Below are 10,000 nucleotides of genomic sequence, written 5' to 3'. Positions count from 1 at the left end.
CCGTGCATCTTCCCACAGAAACATTATTCGTCTGAACTACCTTTAGAGTTTAAAGGACCGTATAACGTTTGGTTATAAGATGCAAACGTCTGACCTACTTATGCCGAATTGCCTCTGCATGGTTTCGGCTCGACTCACTTTTGGTACCGGTAGTTTTTCTCTATTTCGTGTAGTTTTCTCTATTCCCCCCAGAGTAGGCGACATTCTTTTCTTTTTTTTAATTTTTGGAAAGCAGAGATGTGAAAGGGGGGAGAGAGGGGGGGAGACATGCAGGAAAACCGTCACAGGTTGGATTCAAACCCTGGACCTTCTGCATCGAGGAATAAACCTCTGCACACGTGCACCTGCTCTACCAACTGAGCTAAACGGCCACAAGTAGGCGGGATTATATAGCGCCAGAGAGTGAAACTGCCGCAACTTCATCTTCAACGCCACACTCTCTGAAAATCCTTTCATCAGCAAACAAACAGAGGGGCGTCTGCACTTCATCGATGGTACGCCGTAGTTTTGCAGGCTGCCATTATTTCAAATCTGGGTCGAGTATTGACGGTCGCTTGGCTATTTAGAAATGTCTGTTCGCGCAAGATGTCCCGTGAAGCGTGAATTCTCTCTGACCAATCAGTGGTCTGCAGGGTTTTAACTCCACTTTCTAGTATCACTTCACACTAGCGCTGGAACTACCGATTATTTTCACTGTTCTGGATGAATGGATTAATTGTTTGGTCTCTAAAAAATGTCAGAAAATGGTGAAAAATGTCGGTCAGTGTTTCCCAAAAAGCCCAAGATGAAGTCCTCAAATGTCTTGTCCACAACTCAAATATATTCAGTTTACTGTCTCAGAGGAGAGAAGAAACTACAACATATTCACATTTTAGATTTTATTTTTTTATAATAAATGACTCAAACCGATTAATTAATTACCAAAATACTCTGCGATTCATTTAATAGTTGACAACTAATCGATTAATTGATTAATCTTTGCAGCTCTACTTCAAACCTCGACCGTGTTGGTACCAAAAAAAAATATTTTTGCTATTACTATTTTAGGACCAATATCAGGAGTTTCAAAAATAAACCCCTAGGTGTCACAATCCGTAGTTTTCCTTTTAAGATAATGTTTGGAGTCACAGCTGCCGGTCCCAGAAGAAGATGGGATTCAGCTGCAGCCTGAGAGGAAACTCCCAGAGCATGAAATGTTCTCATTATTTAGAAAAAGAGCTTGAGTTTGCTGTTCTGTTTACCGCCTGAATTTGCAGCGTTGGCAGCCAAAATGACTTCCAAAATGGCATCAGCTGAGGTTGTGAACAAAGCCTCTGTACCAGCAGTGCCGTTGAATGCACATGAACAACATCCCACTTGCTTAAATAACACATAGTTGCTGAATCTCACTTTCCTTAAATTGCACTTGCTTCCCTTCCTCGCGTCTTAGTCCTGTCCCACCGAGGAAACATGGGAGAGACGCAAGGAAATAATTCGTGACGAGAGGAAACAAGGAAATGTGTTTTTAGAGGGATGAGACATCCTTTCCTCTGAAGCGTCACGTAAATTCGTCAGCTGTTTGGGTGGAGTCAGCAACGGCTTTCAGCCGCACAGCTTCCGGGAAGGTTGCTCTCTGTATCCTCGATCATAGCTCCTCGGACTCTCTGTATCCTCGCTCATAGCTCCTCAGAGATCCCTTCACCCTCTATCTCCCTCTATCCTCGCTCATAGCTCCTCAGAGATCCCTTCACCCTCTATCTCCCTCTATCCTCGCTCATAGCTCCTCAGAGATCCCTTTTTCCTCTATCTCTCTCTATCCTCGCTCATAGCTCCTCAGAGATCCCTTCACCCTCTATCTCCCTCTATCCTCGCTCATAGCTCCTCAGAAATCCCTTCACCCTCTATCCTCGCTCATAGCTCCTTCAGAGATCCCCCCTCCATCCTCCCTCTATCCTTGCTCCTCGGGGCAGGAATAAGAGCTTTGAAACGGCCTTCATGATGGAGGGCCACAACGACTTCCGGTCCAGACGAGGAGCGTGACATTCAGACAGTTTCATTGGGAAATCATGGAGACTCTCATTGAGGCACATTGTTGTTCAAAACACACATGCAAACACACACACATTTGGACCGGCAGACGCTGAACTCGAGAAGCTGGTCCTCATGTTTACAAGAAGAAAAAAAAGAAGGAAAAATGGAAGTGATCAACTCCGAGGCCTGACAGGCCTCCCCCCTGCACCCTTCACCAACAAGCTATTACTCCTTAAGTTAAAAAAAAAAACGGCTCGCTCCTTCATTCTCCAACACGGCTATGCAACGTGCAGTGCCGGCAAACGCTGCTCTGACTCTTCTGTGTTGAGAGTTTGACAAAGACAATAAGAGAAAAAAGAGAGAGAGAGAGACTTTAATGAAGACGGCGGTGCAGAGAAAGGGACGAAGAACCGGACGGAGCTGTCAGACGTTTCGTATCTCCGAAGCCCTGCTTTTAATATTAATGTCAAACAGGAAATCACAAGTGCCAAAGATGATGTTAATGCAGTACATTCATTCATTTACATTCCTCATACTGTGGGTTCTACATTCAGCCTTAAGTGACCTGTTTTCATTCTCTGATCTGGTCTTTGTAGTTCTTTTGGTGACGCTTTATTTTACGGGTCTGCAAGTTCCTGGGAAGTTTTCTGGAAAGAACTGTAATTCGGAACTAATAACAGAATAGGGGAAATTTTTTTTTTTCTTTTTATACCTAAGTAAAAATGTGTACGGAAGCGTAGTGCTGCCACGCCTGAAAAAGAAAAACATATCAGTGTCACGTTAGCCTACAAATATAATAACAAGATTTTTTTATAATGTGAAAAGTTTCACGTTACAACAATAAATTATAACTTGATAAGTTTGTATGTTGTAATAACATGAAAATATCTTGTTATAACAATCAACATTTCACGTAATAGAGGTTTTCTTTTTGAGGCGTGGCAGTACTACTCTTTCGTAAGTATGTTGCTCATTTATAATTGGAAACTTTACTCTCCATATAATAGTTTTCCGCCTGTAGACAGATTTCTCATTTTGACCTGCTTTGTGCAGACTAAAAGACTCTAAATTACACGTTTAGTTATTGAGAATTATGTGTGTACAGATAATTATCCTTTTCAGGAAACTGCCAGGAAATTCCAGACTTGAATAAAGTGTTACGGTTCTTGTTTTTAAACTACATAACCCACAGATTCATGCATGAAAAGTTTATTGCAATGCTGCATTTCATTCAAAGCAGGCTTTAGCAACAGGCAACTTAAACATTTAAGCGGCTGTAAGCGCAAAACCTGCAGCACCTTTGTTTCCGTTTTCCCCAAGTGACCAAAAAAATCTGTTTCTGCAGGTTTAAGATATTGATAAGTTCAAAGATCTAACTTTAGATTATTTTAAAAGTTAGAAACATTGGTGTGCAGCTTTCACACTGTTAACCCTCGTGTTGTCTTCCTGTCGACCACCAAACTAACTTTAAAATAAAAACGTTTTTATTTTTGGTCGTTACTATAGCCTTAGTCGGTGTTTTTTGACACTTTTGTCGCTTTTACGACATTTTTGTCACTTTTTTTCAAGTTTTTTTGTCACTTTTTTCTGTCTGTCGATTTCTTCTGCATTTTATTTGAATATTTAGTTTTTTCCCCACATTTTTGCCACTTTTTTCAACGTTCTTTTATCATTTTTTTCTCCAAATGGTATAAAATTGAATAAAACACCCAAATTCAATGAAAGTAGAGAACTGAAAAAATTTTTTTACTTCTGAAAAGCGTTGTATGGAACCATCTATGTTACTTTTTTTTGACAATTTGGTTGAAAGTATAGAAATATATAGAAAATTTTTGAAAATTGGTCAAATTTGACCCGAGGACAACAGGAGGGTTAAACTCAGACCATCCCATCGGTATTTTGGAATACGGTCGTCTCTAGATTTCCAATTTTGAAGCCGTTTGAAACGCAGCATCGATGTTTGTTAGTGTCTTCCTCGTTGGTCTGTGGGTGATCTGCATGAAGCTGTTCTGTGCTATAAATTCGACCCAAAAAAAAAGCATTAGACGATGCTCGTAGCTGACAGCATGACAGCAGCTCGTTGCCATTAAACAGATACAAAAAAAAAGCATGAACTCTGCAAACTGAATGATTGCCTTTAAAGCCATGGACATTATTGATGCTAAACAGTGTGCCTGTCCAGAAGCTGTGTGTCGTCTAGATGCACCTGAACTTTCTCTACTGTTAATATTTATGAAAAATGGGACCTTAAATGTGCTCTTCTTTTTAATCTCCCTCTCTACCTCCCTGTGTTTCTACCTCCTGCTCCGGTGCATGTTTTTAATCTTTGTGATGAATTCAGATTTCGGAAATTCTGAAATATTTGCAACCCCAAATTTAGTGTAGTTGTTGTTGTTGAAAAGGCAAAAAAATGTTGTGTGCAATGCCAGCCTGTTTACATCTAAAACAGAGATTATAAAGAGATTGAACAACTGAATTCCCCCTACAGAGATAGGATGAGATCATCAGCAAAGAAGTTGATTTGGATGGAAATGTTTTCTGTGCATCCAGGATAACTGAATTTAAATAACGCATTCTCATGAACGGGTATGTACGACATAGTACGAAAATGTATGCACAGCAATACGTATGATATCCTGCGAAATTAGGCGACCGCCGGCTGGTCACTTGACGCCGGCTACAGAGCTCCATCGTATCAGCGGCAGTTGGTAGTTGAGTAGTCTCGCATTGCCAGACCTTCTTCCTCCACAGCATATCAACGGACAACTTGTGTAGTTCGTTTCCTTTTTCGGTGAGCAGCAGATAGACCTGATGTTACCGGACAGTTTTATTCAGGAAACTGATTGATTCTTCATATTGACTCAGTAGATTATGGTCCTGTTTACGCCTGTCAACAACCCCCTGAGCCTGATTTTTACCTTACCTTTTCCCTTAAAGTCAAACTCAACTTCACGAAGGGCCACACTGGAAGATGAGAATCACATCCAGGGCCAGACATGTATAGTTGATTGACATGCTTTTATTTCATCGAAATTCATCAAATCTTTGACTGTAATATCGCATGTCTCATATAGTCTGCTCTCTTACAGTTTGGTCGACATAAAGCCCTAAAAAAGTCAGAAAAAAAACTTCCTTAGCCATCATTAAAATAAGTGCAAAGAAAAGGCTGGGAAAAATGGCAAAAATGTTGAAACAAATGCCAAAAAAACATTGGAAAAAGTGGCAAACACTTCATAAAAAGCAACAAAAACTACGTGGGCCAAAATTTATTGTGAACCTAAATTGATATGTCCCGCATAGCCAGACCCTCCTCCCCAGTGCTGCGGAGGAGGGTCTGGTTAGTCCACACAGCATTCCAGGATGGGAAAAAAACGTGCTCTGGTTTATTGGCATTTTTTTTTAAACCAATCACAATCGTCTTGGGCGCAATAAGCGCCTGACGGAGCCACGGTGCCGCTGCAAAGTAGCCTCGGGAAGGAACTTGTTTTGGAAGGTTGTTTTAGTCGTGCAACAGAAAACTCAGATTGGACAGATAGTCTAGCTAGCTGTCTGGATTTACCCTGCAGAGATCTGAGGAGCAGTTAAACATAGTCCTCACAAATCCACCAGAGTTTAAAATGCCAACACAAAGAAAGAGGAAGGTAACGGACATCCGGGAAAAGGAGGACAAGATTGCGGTTTGGATTAAACCACTCCAGAGGAACGAACACTCGTTTCCTGAGTGAAAGTCTTTTGTTTTCCCCGCGAAGTGAACTCTGCTCCCCGGTTTAAAGGCCCTGTGTTTTATGACCCAAACATCCACCCCCAACCTCCTCCCTACACGGTCCACAGCGCTCTCATACAGCAGCAGTCAATATGCTGCTGACAGCAATAAATACGTTGGATGCATACGAATTATAGTGCTTTACTTTTTCGTAGCTATATGTACGAATGCTTCATGATAACAGCCTGATTTAAACCACAAATGTGTATACGGTTTTTGTTTTAATTCTTTTTTAGTAATCAGGAACGCAGACATGCGATGCACATGGATTGATAGCAGGTGTAAACGGTCAGCGGACGCCAAGGAGCTTGAACCTGAAGTGTCGATGTTGAGAAACGCTGACGTTTTCCTGTCTTTTCTGTCTTTTCTCTGTCTGACTTGAATCACTGTGTCTCTATAAAAAAATGCACTATTTGCACAGACTGTTGTTTTTCCCATTGCGACCCCTTAAATGATCCGCATCATCACGTCATGCGTCGCTTTTTGTGAAATGATGGCATAAATAAATGATGTAATAATAAGTCATCAAAACGGATCTGGTCTTCATGTGTCGTGTCATACTCTGGGTGGAATATAAAGTACATTTACTCAAGCACTGTTCTTAAAGGGACAGTTCAGATGTTTCTCAGTGTGTTTGTGTGAGCTGCTTCTCCATAGTCAGTGTGTTAGCAATGTCCTACAAGATGAAAGTCGCCACAGGAATATTTCAGTACATGAAAGACATTTTTATCAGTCTGATGTGTGAGCGTCTTCATCACACCTTCACCATCATCCTCCTCTCCTTCTTCTACACTCACTGAATACTTCTCTCGCTCTCTCTTGTCTCGTCTCTCTTTGCACTGGTTTTTAATCACGCTGTCACCAAAGTGAGAAACATGTCAGTGATGAAGATGAAAACAGCTTTGTCCTCAGAAAACCTCCACCGTCCCAAATCTCTCCCTCCGGCAGCTCTCATGTGTGCCACTGGATGGCGCCACAGAAACACAATCTGTTCAAATAGTCTTACAGTTGGTCAGTCTAACAATAGTCCTGCTGTAAACTAGGCCTTTGTGAAGCTTACAAAGTTCAGATGAGAGTTCAAATTACTTTGTGGTCATTTTTTAGGCTTTAAACCTGCAAAAAAACGCAATGTTCTCAGTCTGAAAAAGTGGTTTTGTGTTTGTGTGTGTGTGTGTGTGTGTGTGTGTGTGTGTCTTTTAGACTTTTAGAATCAGTTCTTCATCAGCTGTGCAGACAACAAAACCGTTTTCAACAAGATAGGAGATGCTATTGCCGAGCGCATCATCAGAGCATATGGTAACACACACACACACACACACACACACACACACACACTGTGTGTGAAATACCTGCCTTGGCACGACATCATTGATTCAGGTGTGTCCTGAGAACTTATTGACTCTACTGGCATCACATACACAGAAGATGGACACATATTGACACATATTAATTGCTGTTTACAGCTCAGAACATACAATTAAGAGTTATTAGCTTGTTAAGTGAGATTACATTTAGTTTTTCCACTCATGGAGTGATTCATGCGTCGAGACTTGAGAGCGTGTACAGACGGAAACATGACTAAGGATGTTTTGAGTTCTGAGTCATGGCGGTTTGTTTGTTTTTGCAGCCATTGCATTAAAGCAATAACACACTTAGATGTCCTGATTATTTTCATACTGTATATCAGGACTGCAGATGGAAATGAGCTAGGAGATAAGAGTTGCAACTCGTTTGGCCGCTATGTTCAATTTGCTTTAAAGCCCGGCGCACTTCCTGATTTATACAGGTTGAAAGGGCAGGTACAGTTTATGAACAGGTTCCTGGTGGAACATGGAAAGAGGAACCTTTTCTGTGTGGCTGTTAGGGTGTGGAGTATGCCTCTCATGTATCACCATTACATTTGAGAAAGCAGCAGATTTTTTTTTGGCCATTTTTAGGCCTTTATTTGACAGGACAGCTGAAGACATGAAAGGGGGTGAATGACACGCAGCAAAGGGCCGCAGGTCAGAGTCGAACCCGCGGCCGCTGAGTCGAGGAGTAAACCTCTATATTTGGGCGCCCGCTCTACCAACCGAGCTATCTGGGCACCCACCAGATTAGAATTTTGAATAAATCCTCAGTGATATCTGAAAAACCCAGAACATTTAACAACACTGACTGCTGTTCTAAATATATTTACAAATCCCCAAAGACTATTTAAACCGTCTGAAAATATTCTGTCTGTTGCACAATAAAGAAATGTTTCCAACTGTGCAAATAGCAGCAGTTTTAATTCATCTAAAGATAACATGACACGGACCTCTCCAGTCTCCATGCTGCATTTGTACAACATGAAACCAAATGAAAAACTGTATTCCAAAAGGAAGAAAAGTAACACACTGATTGAGAGTTGCAGTGTTTAATTGTGCAAACAGACATCTAAAGGCTATGTCTCAGGTTGTTAAATTGCATTCACGTTTCCTTCAATTGCTTCCTTTCCTTTGGAGGAAATCATGCGAGGAGAGAGGAAACAAGGGAAACGTGTTTTTAGAGAGATGAGACGTCTTTTCCTCTGAAGCGTCACGTGAATTCGTCAGCTGTTTTGGCGGATTTGGCAACGGCTTTCAGCTGCACGGCTTCCAGTAAGGCTGCTCTCTGTATCCTCGCTCATAGCTCCTCAGAAATCCCTCCTCTATCCTCCCTCCTCCATCCTCAATCCTCCACCCTCGCTCCTCGGGGTAGGAATAAGAGCTTCGAGACGGCCTTCACAAAGGAGGGCCGGAACAACTTCCGGTTCAAGCGAGGAGATATCAAAATTAGATACTTGAGATTCAGCCATATTTAACCTGGAACAGGTGTGCAATTCTTATTGGATAATTGGTTGAAGGGGATTTCAAATCTATTGGTTAATGGATGGTAGGAGGGGCCACAGTCCAAGTGCCACACCCTCTTCACTGTAGACACAGAGATCTTTTAAAGTTACAGATACAACAGAAAGCACAAGTGCTGCATCCATCAAGTGTAATAAATGATGTTTGTTACCTTCCAATATGTTGTATTTTCATGAAAGATTATGCATTAATATTCTGCTTGTGTTTTACAGAAAGAGCAAACACTATAATGCCATTATTTTCCAGCTGCCTGAATAAGAAAATAGAAACAAATTGTAATAGCGCAGCCGTGCAGGTGGTTTAAAGAGTCTTTGAAGGATTCTGGAAAGACCTTCAGAGCAGCGGTATGTTTCTTTAAACAGCCTTCTCCGTGTTTTTAAAGCTCATCAGTTGTATATTTTTAGGAAAATCAGACGCTAATCTGTGTGACTGGGACACACGAGACGAAAGGCACAAACTGGAGCTGGACAGATGAGGGGGCACTGATGTCACCAATTAAGTGTCCCTCTGATGTGACATTAGGACATAAATGAAGCATGAAAATTCCCCATGGGGGGGGCAGGGTGGTCACCCCTGCACGCCCCTGGCAGTTAATGTGACTGTGACGGTGACCTGCAGCTCAGAGTCTTGATTGATTACCACTTAGTTTGTCCTTAATGAGCTTCCATACCGAAACAGACAGCTGTGTAATAAATGTGCCTTTTTTTGCTATCACACTGAAGGTGTGTGTGTGTGTGTGTGTCTGTGCGTCTGTGTGTGCGCGTGCGCGCGGGCGACACATTGTGGGCGTCTCTGTCTGTGGCGCAGCCTCCTCGCAGAAAGGCCACTCCCGGGAAGCGCGCTGCTGTTCCGCCCCACAGACGGACGGATTGACGGACGGACGCTGCTGTGTGTGCTCGCTCTTCTCTTCTGTGTGCGCTCTCTGCCTTCTTTCTCTCTCGATCTCTGTGCGCGTGCGCTTGTGTCACCCCCAGTCCCTTCCTGTCCTGTCCAGATTGGGTGTCGAGGTGGAGGTATGTAGCGCCGGATTCAGCGCGCCGAGCAGCATGTAGCACCTGGAGCGCCGCGCACATCGCCTCCCTGCCGCGCTGCTCCTCCGTCTTCTCTCCCTCCCGGAGCGGTCCATTTCTACTCTCGGGAAAGCATCGCCTGCACGAGGATTTTTGGGGATTTTTTTTGTTGGGGGTGGTGGGTGGGGGGATTTATTATTTAATTATTTTTAGAGGAGTGTTTGTGTGTGTTCATCCCCGCCGCTCTGCACCTCTCGGTCGATGGTCGTTGAGGAAGCTTCCATCTTGAGTCCCGTGTCTACCGAGAGAACCATGGCGAGCGACTCCCCTGCGCGGAGTCTGGACGA

At 42.8% G+C, this 10,000-nt stretch overlaps 2 protein-coding genes and 2 long non-coding RNA genes across 28 annotated transcripts in view; 3 read left to right on the top strand and 1 right to left on the bottom strand.

Annotated features, from left to right (window-relative positions):
- Positions 1-273, top strand: part of pld1b (phospholipase D1b) — a 67,018-nt gene extending 66,745 nt beyond the window's left edge. For both annotated transcript variants that reach the window (XM_031285183.2, XM_031285184.2), the window contains exon 26: positions 1-273. This exon is cut by the window's left edge and continues 639 nt beyond it. The gene's annotated coding sequence lies outside the window, so the exon portion shown is untranslated.
- The window catches only part of LOC116039995, an 18,874-nt gene extending 16,756 nt beyond the window's left edge, over positions 1-2,118 (bottom strand). The window contains exon 1 of the long non-coding RNA XR_004102552.1: positions 2,021-2,118. This is a non-coding gene — a long non-coding RNA (uncharacterized LOC116039995). The remainder of the gene's footprint in view (positions 1-2,020) is intronic.
- A 3,475-nt stretch (positions 2,119-5,593) lies between these two features.
- LOC116039997 lies at positions 5,594-6,308 on the top strand. The gene is made up of 2 exons (XR_004102554.1): positions 5,594-5,775; positions 5,858-6,308. It is a non-coding gene; the product is annotated as an uncharacterized LOC116039997 (long non-coding RNA).
- A 3,176-nt stretch (positions 6,309-9,484) lies between these two features.
- Positions 9,485-10,000, top strand: part of tnikb (TRAF2 and NCK interacting kinase b) — an 83,713-nt gene continuing 83,197 nt past the window's right edge. For 13 of the 24 annotated variants that reach the window (XM_035991313.1, XM_035991318.1, XM_035991312.1 and 10 more), the window contains exon 1: positions 9,487-10,000. This exon is cut by the window's right edge and continues 22 nt beyond it. In XM_035991313.1, the coding sequence (XP_035847206.1) occupies positions 9,915-10,000 (86 nt within the window). In that variant the 5' untranslated portion in view covers positions 9,487-9,914. The other 11 variants (XM_035991301.1, XM_035991311.1, XM_035991309.1 and 8 more) reach the window with 3 other exon arrangements.

The sequence above is a fragment of the Sander lucioperca genome, chromosome 14 (assembly GCF_008315115.2).
Source record: "Sander lucioperca isolate FBNREF2018 chromosome 14, SLUC_FBN_1.2, whole genome shotgun sequence".
NCBI lineage: Eukaryota > Metazoa > Chordata > Actinopteri > Perciformes > Percidae > Sander > Sander lucioperca.
Note: the sequence above shows the minus strand (reverse complement) of the source record. Positions and strands in the feature narration are given on the sequence as shown.